This window comes from Micromys minutus (assembly GCF_963924665.1).
Source record: "Micromys minutus genome assembly, chromosome: 3".
In the NCBI taxonomy this organism is placed as follows: Eukaryota; Metazoa; Chordata; class Mammalia; order Rodentia; family Muridae; genus Micromys; species Micromys minutus.
The window spans coordinates 66,039,381-66,066,673 of NC_137972.1; the positions used below are offsets into that span (position 1 = coordinate 66,039,381).

The 27,293-nt window shown below is 41.1% G+C and overlaps 2 protein-coding genes across 2 annotated transcripts in view; both read left to right on the forward strand.

The window, feature by feature from the left end:
- Positions 1-27,293, forward strand: part of MTMR10 (myotubularin related protein 10) — a 50,128-nt gene that overhangs the window by 14,185 nt on the left and 8,650 nt on the right. Inside the window, exons 6-13 of the mRNA XM_080914067.1 lie at positions 4,564-4,654; positions 10,148-10,328; positions 13,620-13,707; positions 13,800-13,888; positions 14,964-15,094; positions 16,179-16,248; positions 16,751-16,821; positions 22,363-22,532. Coding sequence (XP_080770193.1) covers positions 4,564-4,654; positions 10,148-10,328; positions 13,620-13,707; positions 13,800-13,888; positions 14,964-15,094; positions 16,179-16,248; positions 16,751-16,821; positions 22,363-22,532 — 891 coding nt within the window. The remainder of the gene's footprint in view (positions 1-4,563; positions 4,655-10,147; positions 10,329-13,619; positions 13,708-13,799; positions 13,889-14,963; positions 15,095-16,178; positions 16,249-16,750; positions 16,822-22,362; positions 22,533-27,293) is intronic.
- Positions 18,048-18,392, forward strand: LOC308418323 (cytochrome c-like; the record flags this gene model as incomplete). The annotated part of the gene is made up of 1 exon (XM_080913708.1): positions 18,048-18,392. The coding sequence occupies one exon, from the start codon at positions 18,048-18,050 to the stop codon at positions 18,390-18,392; it is 345 nt and encodes a 114-aa protein (XP_080769834.1).

Below are 27,293 nucleotides of genomic sequence, written 5' to 3' on the forward strand. Positions count from 1 at the left end.
TGTTTGTGACTTTGGTGTCTTACATTCAGTGTGCATGTTCTTACGTAGAAAGACTTTAGGACTGATTAAGTAGAACACTGCATGTAAAATATTTAGACAAGTCACTTTCTCAAACTTAAATATATGCTCATAATTTCACTGACCACAGAAGACAGAAGCAATGAAAACTTCATCACCATGATGTGCAACTTGTTGAGAGTGGGGTTACCACAGGACTCATGAGATCACAATTAGCTAGAGTGTTTTACCTAGAAATTCAGACATGGCCTAATTCTCTTTCAGAAAGTTTAAAGCTCTCCCACTCTTAGAGTTATTTGGGTTGTTCTGGAGCACTTGTTGGTTATGTTTCTTATAGAGCACAGGACCACCAGTCTAGGATAACCCTATCCACAATGGACTGGGCCCTCCCCATCAACCACTAATTAAGCTTTCCTACAAGCCCATCCTACAGAAGTATTTTCTTAATTGAGGCTCTGTCCACTCAGATGACTTTAGCTTGTGTCAAGTTGACATAAAACTATCCAGCACTGGGTGTGGGGGAGGAATGGCTCCTTTACAATGTGCTAGATTTTCAAGCTAGGAAAGGGCAAGCTGTAGCTTCTTTCCTACAGCAAGTCTATTCAAGCTGGATAGGAACGGATGAGTGGGAGGGCCATCACAGCATGGCAGATGCACTGCACCTATCTAACTGGCTCTCTCTGTCAGCTTAGTTTGTACATCGTACTGTTTATCTTTACTATCCTTTTGCTGTCCTAGGAAATAACGATATTTGCTGAAGGTCTACCCAAAGAAAGGAGTTTGATCCATATTTGACATTTGCCTCATAACAGCTTTGAACCACCATTTCCTTTGAATATACCTTTGCTCAAAATTGAGGTGTAAAAAAGGAACTTTTAATTGAAATATTTAAGATTATCTTTAATGATTTATAACTTTAAAAATACATAGGTAAATGGATGAATGGTAATTGAGTGAAATATTCAATGTATTTTATTCTCAGTTAATTAATTAATTTTGTTTATCTAGTTAAAGAAAGGGTCTGGAGAGATGGCTCAGTAGTTAAAATGTACCTCTGCTCTTACAGAGTATCTGAGTTCAGTTCTGAGGACCCATATGAGGCAAGCTCATAACTGTGTATAATCCCAGCTCTAGAAGATTTCTTCTGTTCTCTGTGAACATGGCAGGCATACACACACACACACACACACACACACACACACACAATTAAAAAACAAATAAAAACACCAAAAGGGGAACAAAGTTAGAGAGCCAGCCAGGCATAGTTCTATATACCAGCATTTGGAAAGCTGAGACAGAAAAGTACTGAATCTAAAGGCAACCTGAGCTACATAATAAAACTCTTTGGAACTAAAAATTAAAACAAAAGACTAAAACAGTCAGCATTTCCCTGTGTTTGTGTAAGCCAAAGGTCAACCTCAGGAGCTAGCTACCTTGTTTGAGACAGGCCTAGAGCTTAAGACTAGGCTGGCTGGCTGGCCAGTGAGAATCAAAGACCTGCCTGTCTTCCCCTCCCCACCTCTACTGACAAGTGGCCTCCTCTCTTGCTCTTCTTCAGGGGATCAAACTCTGGGCATTGTATCTGAGCAGAAAGCATTGTATGAACTAGCCTGCTCCATTGGTCAGTCTCAGGCTGTAGCCTTGGCTGGCCTTAAAGTGGTAGGTAATACAGTCTCAGTCTTCAAAATGCTGAGGGGACTGCAGGTGTGAGCCACCTGGCTAGCAGTCATTTTTGCCTGAAACCTGACACTCCTTGGCTTTAAGCCATAGGAACATAGGGAGCTTAGTTTGTAAATGTGATAGAGCTGGAGGTTAATTATCGCTTGCATTTGATGTCTCCAGTGCTGTGCTTCAGTTGAAGTCAACCATGGACTTTTCCTTTAAAAAGTATTCATTAGAGAATATTTATATAAGAATAACTTTACATGCAAATGAGATTTCATGAAACCTTTCAAAGTCCCTCACCAGCAGAAGCTAGAAATTCAGGCATAGGCAGTGTGCTGGGGAAAGCGTAAAACAACATACATTTATCTGGCTTTCTCTCTTCTTTGCAACATGACTGTCCTCTTGGTAGGCAAGTATACTTATACCTGTGCCAGACAGTAATCTATGCATGTTTGTAATCATACTCTGAACAGCAAATTCAAGTTTGTCTATAAGCTCTCTCCTTATCAGAAAAGCAGCTGTCATGGAAGTCACTGAGCCAAGTTTCAATTTCACAATATTATTTATTGTCTTTAATTGTACATGCTATTTGACATACCTGCTTCATAAGCTAATGTGCCACTGCTTATGAAGGAGCCTTAGACATACATAGGCTGTGTTGGGTTTTGCTTTGCACATGGGCTCTCTGCTCTTGTACTTCACAAGCATACGTTCCACCATTAGTGATCTGTGTAAATGGGTGTGTTCTCTTAGTTCTCTTTAGAAAAGCAGTAGGCCAGTTAGTGGCAGGCAGCACTTTCATGGCTATCCAGTAACTGATCTGTCTACTGGCATGTTCAGTACTGTCATCACGAGACACAGTGCCTGTCTAGAAAGTCACAGGTGATGCTGTGCTATAGCATGCACATGTTTCAGCTTCTTGGGCTCCAACCAGGGAAGTTTGGTAAGAATCATATTTACCAAACATGGCTCTCTGAGAGGAGCAGGGAGCATCCAGAAGATCAGACAGAATGTATGCAGGCTGACCATAGGTGACTAAGGGGACCTTGGAAAGGTAAAGAGTTTTCTCATGAAGAGAGCTATGCAAATACGTGGAAGACAAGTTTACTGGGCAGATTGCCAAGATAGCCAAATAATTAGCCAAAACCACATTTTAGAAGATAGTACTGAAAGTATACATTTCTAGAATTCAGAGAACTCCACAGAAGCACCATAAGTTATGTCTGGCTGGCAGAATAGAGCAGTCATGAAAATTACATAGTGAAAAGTGCAGTAAGTTTGTATATGAAGTAAAGCTGGTGCCCAAAGGGATAGGAAGTGATGCAGACTTTGTCAAGGACATGGGGTGCAGAAGCTCTGCTGCTAAAAGTCCTTCAAGAAGGACTGTCTTAGTTCCTCTTCCTGTTGCTGTGGTAACTCCTCTGATCACAAGTAATTTAAGGGAAAAAGGAATTATTTGGTCACAGTTGTGGGTCAAAGTCTGTCACGGCAGGAAAGTCAAGTTATCAGGAGCTAGAAGCAAGTGTCATGTCACATCCTACCATGCCAGCAGCAAGACCACAGGACCTGCTTCTGCGCCTGCATAGTCCAGAATCCCCTGCCTAGGATGATTCTGCCACAGTTAAGATGGACCTTCCCACATCTGTTAGCCTATCAGGGCATGTCCAAAGTCTCATCTTCCAGTTAATGGAGGTTTGTCGAGGTGATAGGTAACATGAAACACACAGGTTGCTGTACAGAATAACAATTGCAAAGAGGACTCTAGGTAGTCTTATAGAATTGTAAATCCTTGCAGGATGCTGTGTGGTTAGGGACTGAGAAACGAAGGCAATAAATGTTTTAGGGAGCTTTTCCTTTAGGTCTATCTCCTGTATGATATGTTTTTGCTTTTTACGATAGGAAATGTTATTATCTGGAAAATGCTTTATAATACATTTTAAGCAACTAGCTGACAGATACTTAATGGTCAATAGAGTTTGCATCAACTCATTCCAGATACTACTAATATGAAATGAGCTAACAGTTAACTTGCTTGCTCATCATCAAAAGTATGTCATTCTTGCTTAGTACTTTACATCTAAGTCATAAATAACCACTTTAAGAAAGGTCATCTAGCTTTCTTGCTCTGCACATGTCTCCAATTTCTTTTCCCTCTTTATTCATTGGGGATGGTTTCTTCCTTAGGCTCATTCATGGCTTTTAAGCGTGGGGCACTGTCTTTCATTGTGTTCAGTAGTTTTTGAGAATAATAACATTTCTGTGTACAGAGTTCCTTTGAGGCTAGGCATGCTCAGCTGTTAGTGTTAAAACAGCACGGGTGTTCCTGTCACTTTACACATCAGGAGACAGAGGCTGTGAGGAAGGAAACAATTCACCTGAGTGCTTCCTAAGTGTACTTCTCTGAGCCAGCCCTGTACCTCTTATCTCTATAGATATAAATATTGCTAATTTTAAATTTTTTGTGGCTGTGGTTAGACTTGCCTTTTTTTTTTAATCCCTGAAGATTTTTACAGTCCACTGAAATTGAAACTTGGGGTTTTGTTGTTGAGTGGATATGATGCCACTGTCGTTTTGGAGAATGCTTCTTTAACCTTCAAGTTTTATTTACCGGATAAAGTTATTCCACTTCAAAATTGAACTCAGCAAATACTGAATACTTACACCATACTAATCAAAGATTAATCATTGTCTTGGGGACAGAACAATGAATAAGATTCTTGGCTTTAAGTAGTTCATTCATATTGTAGGTTGACAGAAAAACATGTAAATAGTATCTGTAGTCACTGCCCCAGGATGATCTCCCAGTGACCAAGGCCTTGTTGTACATTTCATTTAAGTAAGTGTGTTACATTGAAATTCTAAATGTAGAATTTTTCCTAGGTATGCCTTGCAATAGCTCATTATTCCCAGCCAACAGACCTCCAGCTACTCTTTGCATTTGAATATGTTGGGAAAAAATACCACAATTCAGGTAAATATGAAAATACTAAGTATTGTGACTAACTTTACGTGTGTCCACTTTATTCGTATGCTTGTTAGTATTTTAATGAGTGTAGAACTATTAGCTTTGTAGCTGCTAAGAAATAAACACAGTGCATAAAAGAGCCACTCTCAGGTTTCTTGAGAAATTACCAGTCAGTGTTGAGCAGCAGTTTGTAGGCGCCGAGGCTCCTGCTTTACCTGTATGCACTCATTTGTATCTTACACTCAATGCTATCTCCTATTTTTATTCCATAGCTTGAATTTTAAAATGGCAGAAAACCAAAAGATAGTTTCAAAAACCACAAAAATTTCTGGCAAAAGATGATTTTTATAAAAAACCTAAAATGGTTAAACGCTTTTAGAGAACTTTGTTAAGATTTCCAAAATTCTGACTTTCTGTTCTGAAGTAAGACCAATTGAAGGAATATGAGCATTTGTCAAAAAGTAGATACATTCTAGGCAATTTTGAGGTAACTAAATAATTTTCTCCACATATCTATGTTAGCTATGACATCATCAAGAAAAATTAGATTCAGTCATGTAATTCCATTTTAAATAGTATGTTCTAGATAATGGAATTCCTAACACAGAGACCACAAGTCTCCTGTTAGCCTCCTGGTAGGTTAGTGATGGCACAGTGACAGCTGCCTGAAATACACACCCACACTGTCCCAAGAAGAAAAGTTAATGAAAGGTCTTTTTACCCAGCATGGCCTAGGGCAGTGGTTCTCAACCTGTGGACCACAACCCATATGGCAAACTTCTATCTCTGAAACTATTTATATTCATAACATAGCAAATTACAGTTATGAAGTGGCAATGAAAATAGTCTTATGGTTGGGGGGGTCACCACACCATGAGGAACTGTATTAATGGGTTGCAGTGTTAGGAAGGTTGAGAACCACTGGTCTAGGATTTATAGATTATTAATTATACTGAACTTTTGTATTCCTTACCTATAACACAAGGCAGTAATTTAGGTAACATGATGCAAGCATATTCCAGTTTCACTGTGGTATTATTGCATTAAAATGTGGTGTTAGCACTTGGGACACAGTTGCTTTAAGGAACTTATCACACTCTAGAGAGGATCCATGAAAGTAATGTCTCAGAACAGCTTTCATTTTGTACTTCACAGAAATTGGATACCACAAAGATTTGTGGCTTAATTTTTCATATCCATATGTACAGTAATTATAATTTAGGCTTGAACAATAGTTAAAAAAATAAAAAGTTGATATTTTTATGTAAATTCACTTTCTTTCTAAAAACCATATAAATCCTTGACAGTCAGCCACAGAGCAGTAATCACCAAGCTCATTCTGAGATTCCCCATATTAAGAGAGCAGCTAGTGTGAAAATTTCGAGTCAGTCTTGAGAGCCTGCCTGCTTCAGTGTGTTTGTGGCACAGCCCATTTCTTCACGCTACTCTTTCTCATAGGAATGATGCGGTGGCTAGGTTATGGCTTCTGCAAAAACATGACAGCTTGGGCATCCACGTACAGCCATGCAGTGTGACCTGACACCTGCATAAGTTATTTTTGGAGTCCTACCTCCTTTGTTTTTGTGGGCATCTCCAGTCTATACAATTTGAAGTGCTTACATTTTCTTATAAACTAGTTCCTCTTACTTTCTTACAACTGGCTGATAATTACTTAAATTATTCAGGAGTACTTTTTAAAGGTACATTCTTTCTAACTTCTTCAGCAAATCCTTCACAAGCATAGTTCTGGCCAAAGTTTTACTCAGTTTCCTCATAGGGTAACATCCTGTAATATCCTTCCATGCTGTTACAGAAGCATGAGCTGCATACCTAAGATCAAAAGGAGCCTGAAATTTGCATACACTGCAGTCAGAGTTCACTAATTTGTGAGTGAAAGATGCTCAGTTACCCTCTCTTGAACCTCTGGATGGCACCTTGACTCACTGGCTGGATTAAAGAAGCCCCTTTTTCAGGCAGGTAGGTGACAAAGGTGTTTCCACCAATAGGATCTGAAGTTGGAGATTATCCCCTGCAATTATTTGGAAGAGTCTCCTACTGTCTTAGGCAGTGTGAGGTTTTCTTTTATGTCCAGCAGCAGATGTGTAAGAACTACTTCTGAAAGGATTAGTAGCCGTCTGCATACACACTTCAGTGAGAATGCTGAGGTACAGGCTGTGTGCAGCACAGGCTTAGAGTTGCTGCACACAAACGCTGCAGCAGGTCAGCACAGAGCACAACACAGTTCTGCCTTCTCTTATTTTCAAAGAAGCCAAGGGCTCTGCAGCCGTCGGTCAGATTGTTATTAGGCAGACAGTGCTCTAGAGAAGTACAGACTCACCTTTGTTCCAAAGCTGGCAACCTTGTGAAATCCTGTGCAGGCTCCATGTCAGCAGCTTTCCATTCCAACACAGTGGGAAATGGACTGGTCCAGAGCTGCCCCATTAAAGCATGCACAGTTTTGGTGATGAAATTTACCATTTCTGCTAATAGTATTTTACTATTTCAGACTTTATTTTAAATGCTTATTTGAAAAAATACGTAGTATGTAACTATTTAAAACAGTGAAAGGATTGTCAATTTGTTGCTTGGGAACTAGAGTTCTCAGTGTGACTATAAATGATGCCATCAGTCTTGTCTCTTGAATGTTGGCTGCCAAAGCAGCAGAATCACTGGAGGAGTCCGTAGAAACAGAGCCATGTTGGCTGCCTCACAGGCTTAGGGTCAGAGCCTTCCACTAAGAACAGCCTCAGTATTCTGAGGTTACCTTCTGTCTTCTTTGTGACTTCTAATTCCCACTGTACATCATAGTGGTAGGCTTTCTTTTCATATGCCGTTCATTTTTACAATCGTTCTTATTACATAAGGCCAGTCTGAGTGCCATGGGGTCAATTCCGTATGAGCTCTAAAGTAATGTCATCATTCTAGACTAGGTTTCTAAAATACCATGGAAAATGCTAGCGTCAGGAATGCCTAGTGCCTGGATGCATTTAGTCTGTAGAAGAGCTGTGTGGTAAAACCGCAGTCAGGTAGCCATGAGGAACTCCAGGTCTAAAATGACTCTCAGACCAGCTTGCTGGGGTGATCACACGGAGAGGGCAGGCCGTTTGTGCTTTTTAGGGAGCACTAGAATTTGCAGTCTGTGCCATCCTGTCATCATCACCCACTACACAATAATGACAGTGTAGATCCAGCTGTTGGGAAACCTGCAAAAGAGCATAGATACATAGGATCCCAAAGAGCTTTCGCTTTATGTTCAAAACAATCTGTCTATTCATAAATGGACCTAAAGAACCAATCTCATAAATCATAGAGCATCTTCAACATGGTTTCAGGAGTTCAGAAAACTAAACAAGAGCTCAGCTGGGGATTTGCTGCTGAAGTTGTCACCCAGCACATCCCAGATGAGTGTGCTTTTGTCTGTGTTTAGGTTTTGTGGTGGCTGTCCTGGTAAATGGCCAAAGTCTGTGCTGTAGTGCTGAGTGACAGCAGAGCTGGAGGGACAGCACCACTTCTGTCTTGGTTTTAATATTAATGCTGTTAGCTGAAGGTTCTGGATAAACTTAACTCCTTATCAAGATGGAAAAGACATCTTTCTAAAAAATGAGCTCTACCAAAAGATTTTCTGTACTTACTGAACTGACCATATGGGTTTCCCCTTTAACAATTAGTAATATAAGTTGCTTAGTTCTCTGGAACACTATAGATTAGTCACCTGAAAAGCCCGTGAGTCATTCAGCACAATGTCTAGGCAGTAAGTTCCATAGAGGAAACATCTCTCCACTGTTCAGTCGTGTATCACCTTAGTACACTGAAGTGGAGTAGAATCCGAGGTAAGGCTAGTTAGCATCATCGTCATTGTCAGACCATCTTAGTCTAAAGTGGAGCCATGTAGGATAAAAGTCAGATGCCTGGTGATCTTGACTAGCGCTGTTCAGTGGAGGAAGTGTCCCTTCTACATTGTCCTGTAGGGTACCCACCAGTTCTGCATGGCTATGAAGCACTTGAAATGTCCTTAATGTACCTGAATGATTAGCATTAGTTGTTTTTTTCATTTTAGTTTAAATTTAAATGAACACTGTGGCTGGTGGATGACTCCATTCTCAGGTAGCACAGATTAAAGCCTAGCCTCATGTAATCTATGGCTGCTCTTCTACCATGTGGACTTCCTGAAGCTTTACCACCGTCCCAGTGTCTGCTTGTCATGTTCATCTCCTCCTTACCTGCCATCTCTTGATGATTCCCCCAGGATTCTGTTAAGATGCTGTCAAGTCAGGATAGCTTTCTTGGTCATCCTTTCTGCTTCTGTATTGCACATAGGTATTCTGTGCTTATAAATTCTGTATTTACCCCCTACCGTGTGGCTGCTGCTTTTAGAATAATAGGCAGAAAGCTTACCTTTCTGTTCTTGGACTTAGCTTGTCAGAAGTTCTTCAGAAATAGGTCTCATACCAGGAGTTAATTACTAATCACTGAGAGTGAGGCACAGCATGTTCATGTGCTGATGAGGCATCTGCATGGCTTCAAACAGTGGTAAACTACCAGCTATGTGATGGTGTCCCACAGAGGCCATTTAGATTTGATTCTTTTGAAAAAGGAGCATCATTGAAAGGTTGGGGCCAGACACCAATATCACAGAAGTCTTACGTTGTGTAAAACACCATTGAGTGCTGTGTAGTACACATCTAGTCAGGACTGTCAGTCTAGGAACTGCCACTTAAACCTGTGACAGTAAGACACTAGGTCAAGAGGGGTTATGCTGTCACCCTAAGGCATATCAGGCTGGTTGGCATAGCTCCTCTCCTGTTGTTTTTCAGGTGCTCCAGGTTGTAGGTAAGATCCTGTCTTTGGGCACACGTTTTTGCTAAGAAGTGAAGTCTAGACCTCTCCTTGACACATCATGTGGGACAGAGTTGTAGCTTATAGTGATGCTCAGCTTCTCAAGTGCAATAATTATACAAAGCCACCAGTCATTTAGTGAGCAGATGAGATGATGCTAGAAAAATAAAATGTTTTGAGGACTTGAAAACTGTTGGGTGACTCAATGAACCCTCCCTCCATAGTGGAAAAAGTAAGCAGATAGCAGGTTTACCCCTCAATTTGGAGCAGTGAGATAATTAAGGCTCAGAAATAGTTTCCATCCATGGGTAGGAATGGGAGATACCTGAAAAGTCAAGGCAGTGGTGGAGACAAATATGGCAGCAGGCATTGTTCATATGGAAGGAGGTACCTAGTAGAAGAACAAGCACCATTAGCAGCAAGTGGGATGGGAGGAGAGTCTTCAAAATTAAGTTGAAGAATTGCTTAAGACCTGCTCACCTGCACACATACAGGAGATAAAGCCAGTAGAAGAACAGGAAAGTAAAAGGTGGGCAAAGACCAAGTGATTTTTTTGATACAGACGGCCACACATTGGCATGTATGTCATCGGAGACAGAGCAAGCAAATACTGGGTGAGAAGGGACTTGTTCAACAGAATGAATAATTTTGCCTTTCCCGTAGCCAACAAAGTTAATGGAGTATCCTCAGGAGGTGGAGGAGCATGGAGCGGAGCTGGCAGCACCAGCAGCCAGAGGACGCCACTGTTTGAAACATACTCAGATTGGGACAGAGAGATCAAGAGGACAGGAGCTTCTGGGTGGAGAGTTTGTTCTATCAATGAGGGTTACATGATATCTACTTGGTAAGTCTTATTTTAACTCACACACACACACACACACACACACACACACACACCTGGAAAAGACTTCTGTGAAGAATAATCCAATTTTACTTTCATTGATAAACTTGCCAGTTTTGGTTAATACATGTTTTAAATGGGGTTTAAAAAAAAAAAAGTTAAGGCCTTTATAATATAAGCACACCATCCATAGCATTTAAAAGATGTTGACAGCAACTCTTTTTCTTTTCTTGTTTAAATGGATGGCTTAATGTATTTACATTTCAAATGCTATCCCATTCCAGGTTCCCCCTCTCCCATGCCTTTCCCCCCTGCTTCTGTGAGGATGCTTCCCCTCCCACCCACCCACTTCTACCTCAATACCCTGGCATTCCCCAACACTGGGGAAACAAACCTTCACAGGACCAAGACAACAACTCTTTATTAGTGTCAGTAATCTAGTGAGTGTTTGCAAATATTTTACAACTGTCTTTTAAAGTTGCAAAGAAAGCTTTTCTCTGGATTTGAGTGATGTGTCCCATAGGCTTTTTAACATACTCTCTTACCTCTATTATACTTCCGTGTTTACAGACAAAACCAGGATGTTGTTCTTTAGAGTTTCCCACATTCTGGTATAACTGATTTTATTTCCGTTGTGTCATTCAACATGTTCTTCTGCATCCTGAGGAGGAATTGGATCATGCCTCAGTATTTTTACAAGAATTGATCCGGTGGTACACTGTCCCCTGGGCATCCCATCCAGTCTCTAGCTTGCTGTATGTCTCCCTCTCTCCTTTCCTCTCCTCCCCCTCTCAGTCACTGTGTCTCAGTGTATGTGCTTAAGTGCTGACTGACTGACAGGCCCCAAGTGTTGTCTGTTTAATCTGTCTAGTGGATGAGTCATCTGTTCAATCTGTCTAGCGTAAAGTTCCAGTTTTTTAGATTTATTTATTATATATGAGTACACTGTAGCTGTCTTCAGACACACCAGAAGAGGGTATCAAATTTCATTACAGATGCTTGTGAATCATCAGGTAGTTGCTGGGATTTGAACTCAGGACCTCTAGAAGAACAGTTCTTAACTGCTGAACCATCTCTCTAGCCCAGTTCCATTTTTTAAAATGTGGTTTCAATGTCCCAAATAGTTTCCACACAGAGAAGGACGGCTGCCTAGGTCTATTATCTCATGAATAACAGAGAATAGTTACTGCTAGTTATATTCTAAGTCAACCATCTGTCTACTTTCTATCATACTTAATCTTTCAGCTCTGAGTATTATGAACTAAAGTTCAAATAAGCCAAGATAAATCACAGTTTAGAGTAGTAGTATGCTGGTGGCCCAGAATTTTTTAAAAGTGACTAGGAATTTTTGTTTCTTTGGTTAGTGTAATTTAGTACTGGTGAGATTTTGAGAATGCCTTGAGACCGTTGAAGTCTTCGTTGGCTTATAATCAGCTTTCTTGGGGGCTGGCTTACAGTTTGCGAGGTTTAGTCTGTTATCATAGTAGGAGCATGACAGCACATAGGCAGGCGCAGGACAGTAGCTCAGAGTTACATCTTGAATTGTAGGCAGAAAGAGCAACACTGGTCCTAGTGTGGGCTTTTGAAACCTCGCCCACCCTCCAGTGACACTTTCTCCAAAAAGCCACACCTCCTAATCCTTTTCAAATAGTGTCACTCCCTGATGACTAAACATAGGCATATGGGCTTATAGGGGACATTCTTATTCAAACCACATTGCAGAGCTTTGGGTTTTTGTTTCTTTTTTTTTTTTTTTTTTTTTTCTCTCTCTTTTTTTGTTTTTGTTTTTGGTTTTTTTGTTTGTTTGTTTGTTTGTTTTTGCCTACCACCTTTTTTTCCCCACAGCTTATCAAGATGTGGATATACACAGGAATATGCTTTCTAGATGGTGTATATGTGTTTGATAAGTCATTCTAGGAAATAATTTCAAATTGTTCTGTATGTTCCTCATGGTCAAATGTAATTTTATGAGGACTGTGCACATCACACACATAAACAGAGATGGACAGGATTATTAGTGCTTCCCTTAGATGGATTCAGGGCCATCCAGCTAAGTGGGATACACATTAAGTGGAAATAAATGTGATTTTTTTTTTTTGAATGAGGGCCACAGAACACATCACTTCTTCCTTTTAAAAAAGTCAGTTGTGGTGGTGTGTATGTGTGTATGTGGTACCCAGCCACTTCTGGTACCATTCCTCAGACTTGGTACACCATTTTATTTTGAGATGGCATGTATTTGTTGGTTAGGTGAGGTTGACTGGCCAGTGAGCTCCAGGAATCCATCTGCCTCTGCCACCCCAGCCCTGGATCATAGTAGGAGCCACCTATGCCAGCTTTGTACATGGCTCTGGGGCTCAGCCTCAGGTCCTCAACTTCAGTGGCAGAAGCTTTAGTGCTTGGCTTGTCTCCCAGCTCCTGATAATTAAGTTTTTAGTTTAAAATTAATGGGTTTCATAATGTCATTTTCTTACATATGTGCCATTGTATTTTGTTCTGATTCATCTCTGCGCCCACATTTCTCTCCAGTTCCTTCTGTCCCCCTCTTGATGGTCTCTCCCCCCAAGTACCATGCCCTTGCTTTCATGTTATACGTGTTCCACTACTTTTTCCCTCTTCCCCACTCCCTTAACAGGTTTCATTCCCCTCATGTTTCTCTTCCTAGTTTCATGACCTTGACAAACATATACTCCTCACAAATTTAAATCTAGATTTGACATGAAAAAACTGTAGTATTTGTCTTTTTATGTTTGGCTTGTATCACTTAACATAATGATTTCCACCTCCATCCATTTTTCTGCATACATCATGATTTCATTTTCCCTAGCTACTGAATACACTTCTACTGTGTATATGAATCACATTTTTATTATCTAGTAATCGGTGATGGGCAGTATCTTAGTTAGGGTCACTGTTGCTGTGATTAAGCACCATGACTATAAGCAACTTGGGAAATTCTTCTACATCACTAGTCATCACTGAAGGAAGTCAGGACAGGAACTCACAGTAGAAACTAGGAGGCAAATGCCATGGATAAATGTGACTTGCTGGCTTGCTCCTCATGGTTTGCCCAACCTTTCTTATAGCACCCAGGAGCACCATTCCAGGACTGGTACTGCCCACAGTGAGCTGGGTCCTCCCACATCAATCATCAATCAAGAGAATGCCCCACAGGTGCCTGCAGGCCAGTCTGGTGGTGCGTTTTCTTAGTCGAGGTTCACTCTACTGTGACTAGAATGGAGTGAACTTAGGTGAACACAGGGCTCATGCATGACCTGTCTCTCTCCCATCTAGCCTTCCAGAATACTTTGTCGTGCCAAGTTCACTAGCAGACCAAGACCTGAAGATCTTTTCCCATTCTTTTGTTGGAAGAAGAATGCCAGTAAGTGACTTCTGTTGGATGTCATTGATGCTAATTGATGCTGATGCCCACAGATTTTATCCAGTTACTCGAGGCTTCTGCTTGTCTCCTAGTTCTGGTGCTGGAGCCACTCTAACGGCAGTGCTCTGGTGCGAATGGCCCTCATCAAAGATGTGCTGCAGCAGAGGAAGATTGACCAGAGGTAACGGAGAGTGGTGTCTGTCTGTCTGCATCCTTGATGCCGTAGACTAAAGTAGTAGGCCTCTAACTAACTGGGAATAGTATCGCCAAACATTATATACAATGATTATCATTTAAAAAGAAGGAATATAGTAAAATGATCTTTGTTTGATAAGACACTTGTTTAACATACAGTGATTTCCATTTTATAAACGTAAGGATAAATTAAACTTCTTTCAATTTTATGTGTCTTGTTTACATCTATGAAGTCATAGTAGCTTAGAAAATGGTTTTAATGAGTCTGCACATATGAGTTGGGTGATGTCTGCTAAAGTCAGCAGTAACCTCCCTATCACTAGGAGGAAGCTTCTCTGGGGTGCGCAGCTGCTGCCCTTGTTCCTTGCTGGGATGGCATCTTCCACAGGCTGGTTCTAATGCCTCTTCTTCCTTTTAATCTGTGTTCCTTTCTAGAGAAGGTCACTGAGGGCTATGGCTCTAGTAACCAGCACATTGATATTATCTCTAGCTAGCTTGTTGGCTTCTGTGTGGACCCCTTCAAGGCCCTTTAAACTTTATATCTGAAACTGAACTCAAGGGTCTGGCCACCATGTCTCCCAGCCAGATGCCTTTGTCTTCCTCCCCTTTCTCCATCTGCAACCCCTCATGATTTTGACAGTTTTTCAGGAACATTATAAACCCACATACTGCTGCCGCAGCTTCACCCCATGTGTGTTATTGGTGCTGTCATTTTCTCTTTCTGTGTTATTTGCTGGGCTCCAGCCACCTGAAACAGCCATCTGGTCTTTTCACTGTCCCAACAGGGCTCTTCCCTTCTGGTCACCTTTTTCATGTTCCTCCTTCATGGGGTGAACACTCTCCACTGACTTGGCCTCATCTACCTCTCAGTTCTTAGGCACTTTACATTCCATTTGATTTATATGTGATGGCCATTTAATTATTGCCTGTCATCCTCACTAGACCCCATAGGCTGACACCATTGTATAATTATCCTGGGACATATAAAATATTTCTGAATGTAAAATGTTCACTGTTGAAGAAATGGATGAACAGATACTAAAGGACTTTGTCTTTACTAGGATTTGCAATGCCGTAACTAAAAGTCATCCACAGAGAAGTGATGTTTACAAGTCAGATTTGGATAAGACTTTGCCCAATATCCAAGAAATACAAGCGGCATTTGTAAAACTTAAGCAGCTGTGTGTAAATGGTAATGACATTTAAATTTTTACTTTGTGCCTATAAATAATGAATAGGAATAAAAAATTGTGTCAGAACAATCAGGAAAAGTGGTGTGCCTTAAAAATATAGTAGATACATATAAGAAGAGACTCAATCCCTAGAAAATAAAGTCTAAACTTCTCTTGGTTTTGGAGAGAGAAAAAAAAAAAAAAAAAAAAAAAAAAAAAAAAAACCCAAACCTGTTAAATTTCCCCAAACCATGAAGGATATAGACTACCTTAAAGAAGCATTTGCTCAGTAGACAGATACAACTGAGATTCCAGTGCATAAGCTTAGATTTCAAGATTAGTAACTCCTCAGCATATATTGTGTGTAGCCTTAGGGTTCTCTCTAGTAGACTCTAGACTCTGGTTGCAACTTTGCTCTGAGAAGGATGTCTGATGAAAGCATCTTTGGAGTAGAAGCCCTGTGTCTCCTGGGCATGTGGAAAACTGGCTTTGTGGCAGGTCTTGGATGATGAATAGGCACTGTTAGGGCAGGAGATCTTAGCAACGTGTGGCCTTGAATGTCCCAGGGTTACACGCACACAGAGGCAATCCTGGCAACTGTGAAGGTGAAGAGACACAGGGAAGATGGGATCTAGGGCAGCAGTGCTGTGAAGTGGGGTCTAGTCTAGGGTCACTTTCTGTGGAGGCAGGACTCATAGCCCTCAGGATACAGAATTAGCTATTGCTGGACTTACCGCGATTTCCCTGAAAAAGCCAAAGGGTAGAAGACAAGATCTGAGGGAATGCTTTCTTCTGCTTCAGTATAGAATTGTAGCATGTCACCTTGGTGCAGTGGCCCATGTCTATGACTCCAGCATTTGAGTAGGTGAAGTAAGAGGACCTAGAGTTTTAAGTCTAGTCTGAGCTTCATGGCAAGACACTGTCTTTAAAAAACAAAAAACAAAAGCAAAACAAGAATCATAAGCATGTCTTCCTAAGTGCTTACCGTAGTAAAAGTGTGTGCTATCTCCTCAAAGCTAATTCTTTAATATGTGTGGGATATTGCTTAAGTCTGATGTTGATTGTGTAAAGCTAAGCTTAACAGCATTGTTGTATGTAATGCAGAGCCTTTCGAAGAAACTGAAGAGAAATGGTTGTCTTCACTGGAGAGTACTCGGTGGTTAGAATATGTCAGGTTTGTCGACTTTTCTTTTTAACTTTATGTATTGCAATAATTATAGGTTCACATGAAGTAAAAGATACTAGAGTGAGCCACATGCCCTTCACCTAGCATCCCTCAGGGTAACTTCTTATCTAGCTGGAGGGCAGCATCCAACCAGACAGGCAGCGTTGCTGTCATCTGTGGGTTTCATTAGTGTCCACCCTATCATAGTTCAGCTCTCTCCCCAGTGCTCCCCAATCCCTGCCCTCTACAGCCCCTGCCTCATCGCCACCTCTACTTTATAATATTGATTAATTTCCCTGATATTATTCCCTAAAGTGGGAATATTCCTGGAAATACCAGAAAACTTCATAAAAGTTGAATGTGTGTGCATATAGTAGATGATGAGTTTTGCTTGATTTCAAGCACTTTTCAAATCTATCTATGCAGGTGGACCAGATGTCGCAGCAGACAAAGGCATGTATATATGGGAGGAGTTGGATAACTAACAGTGTTTTTCCTTCTTTCTCCTCAGGGCTTTCCTCAAACACTCAGCCGAACTTGTGTACATTCTTGAAAGCCAGCATCTTTCTGTAGTCTTGCAAGGTAATTAAAATAATTGCTGAGGACACTAGGGAAGCCACTGTGGCTCCTGACGGTTGACATTAGCGTAAGTCTCAGCTGATCTTCCACAGTGCTGCAGCACCACCCGGCACACTGCAGGCCGTGCCTGTCCTGTCACTGGCTCAGAGACCGCTGGCTGACTAGAAAGGACTCTCCCACTTTGTGCATCCTTCCTCTTTCCTGGGAGGGTGGGTGCCGTCCCTGACTGGTATTTGATGCCAATTTGGCCAAGGCATCCTCTCTAATCTTGCTATTTCTTATTCATGTTTAATTTTGATCCTAAAAAAAATAATTTGAAATTATAAATCCAAATGAAGTAGCCAATGATTTCTCCTCTTTACTACGGAGTGCTCTCATATTATTAGGAATGAGCCCTAGTTTCTCCATGCACATAGGTTTTGGGAGAACTGAGCCTGTTTCAATAACATGTAAGTGAGGTTTAAACTATTAGTTGGTATGATGCACATTGATCATACTGATCACTTAGTAGATAGAAAGCCTAGGTATTTTGTTTGTAATATGGTCAGACAAATGCAGTGTCACCCAGGAGATCTGAGGAAAACCCTGAATGTTGGTTTTTGCCTTTCGCTTTGGACTGGGCTTCTGTTCATTGCTGTGTATAGCAGGCTAACTGGCCTGCAGGCTTCCTAACCCTGCTGTTCTGACTCGTCTTCAGTAGGGGAGCACAGGAATTACAGATAATGTACTACTATTCCATCTGGCTTTTACATGGGTTCCAAAGATATGAACTCACATCGTTTGGTCTATACAACAAGATCCTTGCCCACTGAGCCACCTCCCCAGACCTCACTGATAGAATTTTTCATCATTCCAAAGGTTGTTTTGCTTTGTTTTGAGGGGCAATGGGGACAGTAGAGATAGGGTCTCACTATATAATCTTGACTGGTTTGAAATTTGTTGTATAGATGAGGCTGGTTTTGAACTCACAGAGATCTGCCTGTATCTTAGCACCAAATCAGTAGGCTACTTTCTGTCTCTGTAGAAATGCCTTTTCTAGATAGTTTATATCTTTTGAATCACACAGTATGTGGTCTTTTGTCTATGGCTTCATTTATCTAACAAGTGTTTGTGAGGTTCGTTCATTTATGTTATGTGTATGAGTGATTTTTAAAAAAATAGACCGTGAGTGGACATTTGTCTAAGAGTCTGGATGTTTGTAGTGTTGACTAGCCTGGAGTGAATTTAAAATGGGTGATATTGAAAAAGGCAAGAAGATTTTTGTTCAGAAGTGTGCCCAGTGCCACACTGTGGAAAAGGGAGGCAAGCATAAGACTGGACCAAATCTCCATGGTCTGTTTGGGCGGAAGACAGGTCAGGCTGTTGGATTCTCTTACACAGATGCTAACAAGAACAAAGGCATCACCTGGGGAGAGGGTACCCTGAGGGAGTATTTGGAGAATCCCAAAAAGTACATCCCTGGAACAAAAATGATCTTCACTGGAATTAAGAAGGAAGAAAGGGCAGACCTAATAGCGTATCTTACTTATTACAAAACAAATGTCTCATGGCTTTTAATGTATACCATAATTTAATTCATACACCAAATTCAGATCATGAATGGCTAATGATGTTTTTGTTGGAGGACAGTCCTGATTTAAGTAAAACTTATTTGTTGTAAAAAAAAAATGATCCTATTGTTTGTCAATCAGTTTATGTGTTTACCTGTTAATGGACATAGTGTTTTTCCATATGGGGACCATTACAGAGTGCTGCTTGAAAGAATTGCACACAGTTGTTTTGGATAGTTTTATGCTGCTGAGTTATGTAGCATGTTTGTCTTGTTAAGAAATAGCCAAACTATGTTCTAAAGTGGCTGTGTAATTGCACTTGGGGACCACACTCTGTGCTCCAAAATGGTCCAGCCATTCATCCTCTATGAGCCAGTAAAGAGTCAAATTAAAAGTGGAAATTTATTCAGTGTGATCATATTAGGAAGAAGGCCAGAGAGATCCTGCAAACTCAAGTCCATCTGACTGAGTCCTGAAGTGAGATTAGAGTTTAAACAAAGGATGTGCTCAGCTAAGCAGTTCAATCAAGGTGTGCTCCTGCCCAGCACTGCCCAGCACTGCCCAGCACTGCCCAGCACTGCCCCAGTCAGCACTGCCCCAGTCAGCACTGCCCCAGTCAGCACTGCCCCAGTCAGCACTGCCCCAGTAAGCACTGCCCAGCACTGCCCCAGTCAGCACTACCCAGCTCTGCCCCAGCACTGCCCCAACAATGCCCAGCACTGCCCAGCATTACCCCCCACTGCCCCAGCACTGCCTGGGCCTCAGCCTGACAAGTTGTTAGCACTCTGGGAAACAAGATCATCCTCTGACTAGCACTGTTTCCTCCCCTAGTGAGACATTCCTAGGGAATTCCCATTTCTTTGGGGTCTGATACTTAGATCTAGAGACACAGGTGTCTCTTTAGAATATCTTTATCTGCCAGACTAGTTCCATAGTTCCAGCTGCACCACATTTTCCCTTCTCCGCATGGATGAGGATGCTGGCTGGTCCACATCCGCATCATCTAGCATGCCACCACCCAGGCACAGGGGAGGGTGTGGCTTACTGTGTTTTTCCTTTACATCTCATCTTTCTGTGACTTCTAAGACTTATCTATGGATTCTGGATGTGAACTCTTTTAGTCCTACATGATTCATGTGCATTTTCTCCTATGGTTTGTTCATTCTTTTGTCTTTTGAAACTAATTTAAATTTTTTGAGTATAATATCTCCATTTTTTAATGGATCATATTTTTCTTTATTATATTTAAGAACTATTTGCCCAACTCAAGGTCACAGATAGGGACATTTCCCTGTGTTTTATAGAATGTTTATGGAATTCAGTCCTTTGATCCATTTTGAATGAGTGTGTGTGTGTGTGTGTGTGTGTGTGTGTGAGAGAGAGAGAGACAGAGACGGGGGAGGTAAGAGATTAAATTATCTCTTTTATGTGGATATTATGTGGATCATTTGTTGAAAAGACCTCCATTTCTCCATTAAATTGCGTGGTGCTTTTATGAAGATCACTGAGTATAAATGGCGAAGGTTTAGTTTTTATGCCACTGAGATCCTGTCAGCTCTTTGTACTGCTCCCACATTATCTTGGGTGCCGTAGTTTTCAGTCAGCTTTAAAATGGAGACATTTAACTGCACGACATTGTCTTTGAAACTCTTCCCACTACTCTGGGTATTTCTGTGTGCTTTCTAGTGTTTAAAAAAGGCCCACTGGAGTGTGTATGTCAGTTCGTAGATCAGTTTAGAGAGAATGGCATCTGCCAAACCATGGAGGGAATGCCTCCCCATATTCTCTCATCTTCCTTCATTTGTTAGCAGGGGTTACAGGTTTACTGCACAAGGTTAACACAGCATGTATTAAATCTTGTAAGTATCTTTAAGGTATTTTTATGTTTCTGTGATTATGGTGTTTTCTCCACTGCATTTTCATTGCTTTATATAGAGGTCTTGTGATCTTACTGTTTTATTCTGGTACTTATTTTCTGAACTCCTTAAATTTTTCGTGTGTGTGTGTGTGTGTGTGTGTGTGTGTGTGTGTATGTGTGTGTGTGTGTGTGTGTGTGTGTGTGTGGTATATTATGGTCATGGTATAGAGGCCAGAGGTCAACATTAAATGCCCTTGTTAACCACTCCCCACCTCCATTTTTGACAATGACTTTCACTGAACCTGGAGCTCATAGGTTGTTAGGCTGGTTAGTCAGTGAGCATCAGGGATCCACCTGTTCCTATCTACCCAGCACTCAGCTTTTTATGTAGGTGCTGTGGGTATCAATTCAGGTCCTCATCTGTGCATGGCAAGCATGTCATTAACTGAGCCATTCCTCTGTCCCTCATCCTTGATCTTTAACATACAGGGATTACAATTGCTGACAGGTGCAGGTTTTAATCTCTTTGATAACTATTGCTCTTCATTCCTTTCCTTTGTCTAATTGTTCTGACTCAAGCATCTTGTACAGCATGCTGTAGAAGTATTGATGGTAGACATCTTTGTCTTATTTCTGATTTCAGAGGGAAATGTTACCATTATGCATGGTGAATATTAGTTGTAGGGGCTAGGAGAAGCCTCTGATAAAGTTTCCTTTAATTCCTAGTTTGCTAGGAGTTTTTTTTTTTTTTAATTAGGAATAAATATAGAAGTATATCAGATGGTAATTTGCCTCTAGATAATATTATTAAATTTTATTTTATAACTATACTATGTTATTTTGTCAAAAGCTAAAGCAGCCCATCCTGCTTTCTAGAGAAAAATTCCTGGATTTTCATAGTAATTTGTCTTATTAACATTTTATTAATGACTATTGCATCTGTATTTGCAAAGGCTGTCAGTTGATGTTTTCTCTTCATTTTACCTGGTTTTAAAATGAAGGTGACTCTAAGTTCATTTGAAAGAACAATAGTTATGTGACAAGACACACAACTGGGATATTAGCACTTGGGACAGATATAGGAGGCTCATTTGCCACCCTTGCCTTATTACAACTTTGAGGCCTGTATGGGTTACACTGACACTTTGTCTCAAAAGCCGAACATCCAGGAGGCTGAAGGAAATAGCCGTGGAGGGCAGGAAGGAGATGCTGCCTTGTCCCTGCTGTCATCGCTTCTGAGTCATGGCGTGTGAGGAAGTGGTCTCTACAGAGACCCTCTGCGGGCTGTTGTCTCTTGTCTATTTGTTTCTCTGTAGCCCTGACTACCTTGGAACTGCTCCGTAGACCAGGTTGGCCTCAAACTCATAGGAATCCACCTGCCTCTGCCTTTGTGCCTCCTGGGAGCTGGGTGACATCTGTCATCACTGCCAGTGAAAGATTGTTTTATTTAATATTCTTGACCAAACCGTAGTAGAATGCATTCTAGAAATATGTTCTACCACAGACCGTTGAGAAGTAAAAAATGGTTTGCCTGCTGTTGGGACCCTTTCCCTCCTGCTGGGTTGCCTCGCCCAGCCTTAATGTGAGGGGAGGTACCTAGTCTTCTTGCAGCTTGATATGCCATGTTTGGTTGCTATCCCTGGGAGGCTTTCTCTTTTCACAAAGGAAAGGAGGAGTGGATGAAGGAGGGGTGGCCAGGACAGGAGGATGGAGGGGAAACTGTGGTTGGGATGTAATAGAATAAAAAAAGAAAAGAAAAGAGAAAAATGTGAGCAATGAACTGCTGTTGTCTGCAAATAGTGGCATATGGAAGTCCATTTGCTGCTAAGCCCACGCCCGGTGCTTCGGTGTGTAACGGCATCTTCAGAGCAATCCAGTGAATTAGGATAAAAGATGGTAATTTTTAAAAAATTACTGATGACTTGTTTTAATACTTCTTTTGGCTCATATAGATCTCTAATAAAAATAGAACATGAATTGTAAAAAATAAGTTTATCATATTTAAGAGCTGCTGGAATCCACTAATATTTTCTTACACAGGCTATGTTGAAGGCAATTTAAGTATAGAAGGTGGAATTACCTAACTTACAGTCAAGATCACTTTTGGTCATCGCCTTCTTTCCATTCTGTTGACAGAGGAGGAAGGCAGAGACTTGAGTTGTCTGGTAGCTTCCCTCGTTCAAGTGATGATGGATCCATACTTCAGGACAATTACTGGATTTCAGAGCCTGGTACAGAAGGAGTGGGTCATGGCAGGACACCAGTTCCTAGACAGATGCAACCACTTGAAGCGGTCAGAGAAAGAGGTAACTAGTCCTTTGGCTTTTCTAGCACTTTTCAAAAGTATATTTACTTGTGCGTGTATGTGGGATGATTAGTGTTATGAAATATAGTGTGGCAAGGGGGTACCTGTCAGGCCCATGCCAAGGTGTGCTCCTGAGAGTATTACCCCATGCATCAGATCTCGTATAAAGGAGGGTTATTGGGGAAAGGACCTGGGAAAGGACAGAGGCAGATGGGAGGGCAGAGAAGAGGATGGGACAAGAGAAGGACAGGAAGTGGGGAGGGGAAAAACCTGGGAAGGGAAAGATGGGGGCTGGAGTGCCTGGTAATCCTTTTTTTTTTTTATTTGAAAGGCTCATATTAAAAAAATGTCAATAGTCCCTTGTACCTGTAGCACAAGATTCCAGTAGGTTTTAGGAATGTAAAAAAATAACGATTTGATTCTTATAATTCAAACAAAAATTCAAAAAGTCACAAGAAACAGTCAATTTTGAAGTACAACTGTAGAGGATTTGAACTGCCTAATCAAAACCTATTATGAAGTAATTACAACATAACAGTCACAAAGATAGACAAGACAGTCAGTGGAGCAGAACAGAATTCAAAGAAAGATCCATGTATACTCAGTCTTTTTTTTTTTCATTGACAATATAATTTTTTTCCTTACAACTTTATTTTTATAAAAGAGATACGTGTGCAGGTTTTTAAAAGCATTTTGGCATAACACTATATGAATATATTTTTGTCAGTACTTGATTTTTTAATGGTTTGAAATCTTACTAGCTACCATAAGCATAAAGTACATGTAAAACAAAATGTAAAATGGAAATAGCCAAAGTTTTCTTGGTATGTATGGATTAAACATAATGATTTTTAAATACCAAAAATTGCCACAAGGCTATCTTCTTAGCTCTTGAGTTATTAATGATTTATGGTCTAAATGTACCCCACTTTGAGTGGGTGCAATACACTTGTTGTTGCTGGGTTATTTTTTTTTTTTGTTTGTTTGTTTGTTTGTTTTCTAAGACGGTTTCTACTTTTTGGTCTTTCTGTTTTTGAGCTTCATATGGCCTGTGAGTTGTTTCTGGGGTGTTCAGAGCTTTCTGGGGCTAGTATCCAATTATTAGTGACTGCATATTATGTCTGTTCTTTTGTGATTGGGTTACCTCACTCAGGATGATATTCTCTAGATGCATTCATTTTCTTAAGAATTTTGTTAAGTCATTGTTTCTGATAGCTGAGTAGTACTCCATTGTGTAAATATACCACAATTTTTGTATCCATTCATCTACTGAAGACATATGGGTTCTTTCCAATTTCTGGCTATTATAAATAGGGCTGCTATGAACATTGTGGTGCATGTGTCCTTATTGTATGTTGGAGCATCTCTGAGGTATATGCCCAGAAGTGGAATAACTGGGTCTTCAGGTAGTACTATGTCCAATTTTTCGAGGAACCGCCAGACTGATTTCCAGAGTGGTTGTACCAGATTACAACCCCACCAACAGTGGAAGAGTGTTCCTCTTTCTCTACATCCTCACCAGTGTCTGCTGTCATCAGAGTTTTTGATCTTAGCCATTCTGACTGATATGAGGTGGAATGTCAGGGTTGTTTTGATTTGCATTTCCCTGATGACTAGGGATGTCGAGTACTTCCTTAGATGCTTCTCAGCCATTTGATATTTTTTGATTGAGAATTCTTTGCTTAGCTCTGTACCCCATTTTTTAATAGGATTGTTTGATTCTCTGGTGTCTAACTTCTTGAGTTCTTTGTATATATTGGATATTAGACCTCTATCAGATGTGGGATTGGTAAAGATCTTTTCCCAATCTGTTGGCTGCCATTTTGTTTTCTTGAGAGTGTTCTTAGCCTTACAGAAACTTTGCAATCTCATTAAGTCCCATTTCTCGATCCTTGATCCTAGAGCACAAGCCATTGATGTTCTGTTCAGGAAATTTTCCCCTGTGCCTATGTATTCTAAGGTTTTCCCCACTTTCTCTTCTGAATTCTCAATCCTTGACATTTATGCTCCAAATACAAGAGCACCCATATTCATAAAAGAAACCCTACTAAAGCTCAAAACATACATTGCACCACACACAATAATAGTGGGAGACCTCAACACCCCACTCTCATCAGTGGACAGATTATGGAAGCAGGTAATTCTTTTCTAAGAAGCCTGCACCTGGTGCACCTGGTGGTGGTGGCAGGTGTTTCCCCTGGGAGGGGCCTAGTGAAATCACTTAACAATTAGGGCATGCCAGACCATGCCTGGGGAGGTCAGAGGACAACTTTAAGAAGTCAGTTCTCTTCCATCATGAGATTTTGGGGCCAAACTCAGGTCTTCATGTTCATGTGGTAAGTGCAGTTACCCACTGAGCCATTTTGTAGACCCCAAACAAACACTTTGCAAATATGTATGAGATAAATTTTTACCATTGTGAAAATGACAAGGGCATCTTCAATTTTTCAGTACTGATTTAACACAACACAGCTTTGTTAAAGGCTAACTAATAGCTTGGAATCCAAATTGATGTATAGGATTCCCATAGCCACAAAGATGACCCCCTGAGCCCTGCATCTTAGAGAGTATAGCCAGAGCAACTTCCCTTCAAGCCATTTGCCTGTGGGACATGGAGCACTTTGTTTCTTTATCCCTGTGTCTTACACACCCTGGCTGAGTGTTAGGCTACTGAGCTGCAAACTATGGGAAGCAAGGCAATAGGCAGCTGCCCAGTTATCAGAAAATAAAAACCTAGTTTGTCTGTACCATAGTGAGTACTCAACTGAAAGAACACATAATCAGTGTTCCCAATCAATCCTAATGTAGAAGCACAAGAAGCAGGAAAAAGTAAAGCAACATGACCCTCCACTATGTAAGTCCACAGTAATTGGGCTAATGGTGATGAAGTGGATGACAGAGACTTCAAAAGACCAATCATAAGAGTGATCAGTGGAATCTTGGAGAGGACTGGACACTGTTAGAGAGAGTACAAGCCACAGCAAAGACAGCACAGCATGTGACAGGAGTTCTCAAACACTTAAATCGAATTTTAGAAAATGAAACAGTAAATTGAATAAGCTTGTTAGAAGCCTCATCAATAGATTATATTAAGTGAAAACAGATTATTAGGATGTGAAACTGTAGTAGATGAATGAAAACATCCAAATAGTAAGTTTTTGAAATTTGAAAGCAGGAGTAGAATATACAGTATTTCTGGAATATAATTTAAAACAACCAAACAATGTAAAAGCTGGGTATGGTGGCACAAGCCTTTAGTCCCAGCACTCAATAGTAGTCGGATATGTGAGTTGAAGGCCAGCCTGGTCTGCAGAATGAGTTCCAGAACAGCCAGTGCTACACAGAGAAACGGTGTCTTAAAAAACCAACCAACCAAAACAAATTAAGACTCATAGACATAGAAGTATGAAAGGAGAAATGAGCCAGAGACTGCCGAGTAAAATAATAGCAGAAAATTCCCCAAATTATTGGAGATGGACATCCAGATACTGGAGATTTTAGAATCTCAAGCACTTGTGACTACAAAAGGACCCCCAGATATCATAATACAGCTTGAGATAGAGAGAGAGAGAGAGAGAGAGAGAGAGAGAGAGAGAGAGAGAGAGAGAGAGTGTGTGTGTGTGTGTGCAGTGCCTGTGGCAGCCAGGAAAGGGCATTAGACTGTCCTACAGCTTGTACTGAAGAGCCAGCCACACGTTAACATCTTCCCTACCATGATGCATCTTACTCCTTCAAACCACCAACCAAAATCAATCTCCTGTAGGTTGCCTTCTGTCGGGTATTTGTCACAGCAATGGGAAAATCAAGAAGGAGAAATTTGATAGCAGTAAGTGGAGTCTTTGCTGGCATTTCCTGACTGACTTTATAGGCCTTTGGAGCTGGTGTGCAGGAGGAATGCTGAAGTGGTTAGAGCTTCAGTATAACACAGCCCTGGAATCTCCAGACACAGCCTGATGGGCCAATCCAGTGTGAGTGTGGAAGACAGTGCAGTGGAAGCACGGAGAGTGAAGGCCGCCCTCACAGGGCTTCACAGGGCAGCAAGGACTAACAGCTATTCTGTCTGCCAGATGCTCTAGCAGTGCTATACTCGGTTCTGAGAACCTGAATAAGGCAGAGCTCAAAAGAGATGGACTCTTTCATTTGGCAGAGGAAATTTGAAATTTGGGCTCAGAATGATTACTGGACACTTTGTTTACCTAGATTTACGGTGAGAAGGAGCAGTGAGAGAAGGGATGTGGATCTGCTTAAAGTTATGAACAGAATGCGCAGTTTAAGAGGAAAAGAACTTGAGCCAGATAAAAGTTGGTGACCGTGATTCTTAGAGACCGAGCGGCCATGATTCTTAGAAAGATTCGTGTCATGAACGATAAACCTAGATCTTTAGAATCAGTAAGACAAGTGCTTTGGGGGCACAGCTCACCCAGTGCAAATTTATTTCAGATCAGAGTACATGGCTGGAATGTGGCACCAGGAAAGTGCCCTCTGCTCACTGGTACTCAGTACCAGCACCAAATACCCAATTTGCAGCTGTGGTCCAAGAGATTCAAGCAACACCTTGAGCTGTCAGTGAACCTGACATTGTCCATATGGTTAAGGTTTCTCAGGATGAAAATGCAACAGTGGGAGTGGCTGTTAGATGGGGGTTTGTACCCATTTTCAATAACACCACGTAACAGTTGGGGTTCCTGTGTGACTGCCTAGGAGTGCTATGCCTTAAGCTGTGAAGGTGGTTCCTAAGTTGTGTTGAGTACTCCAGGATACT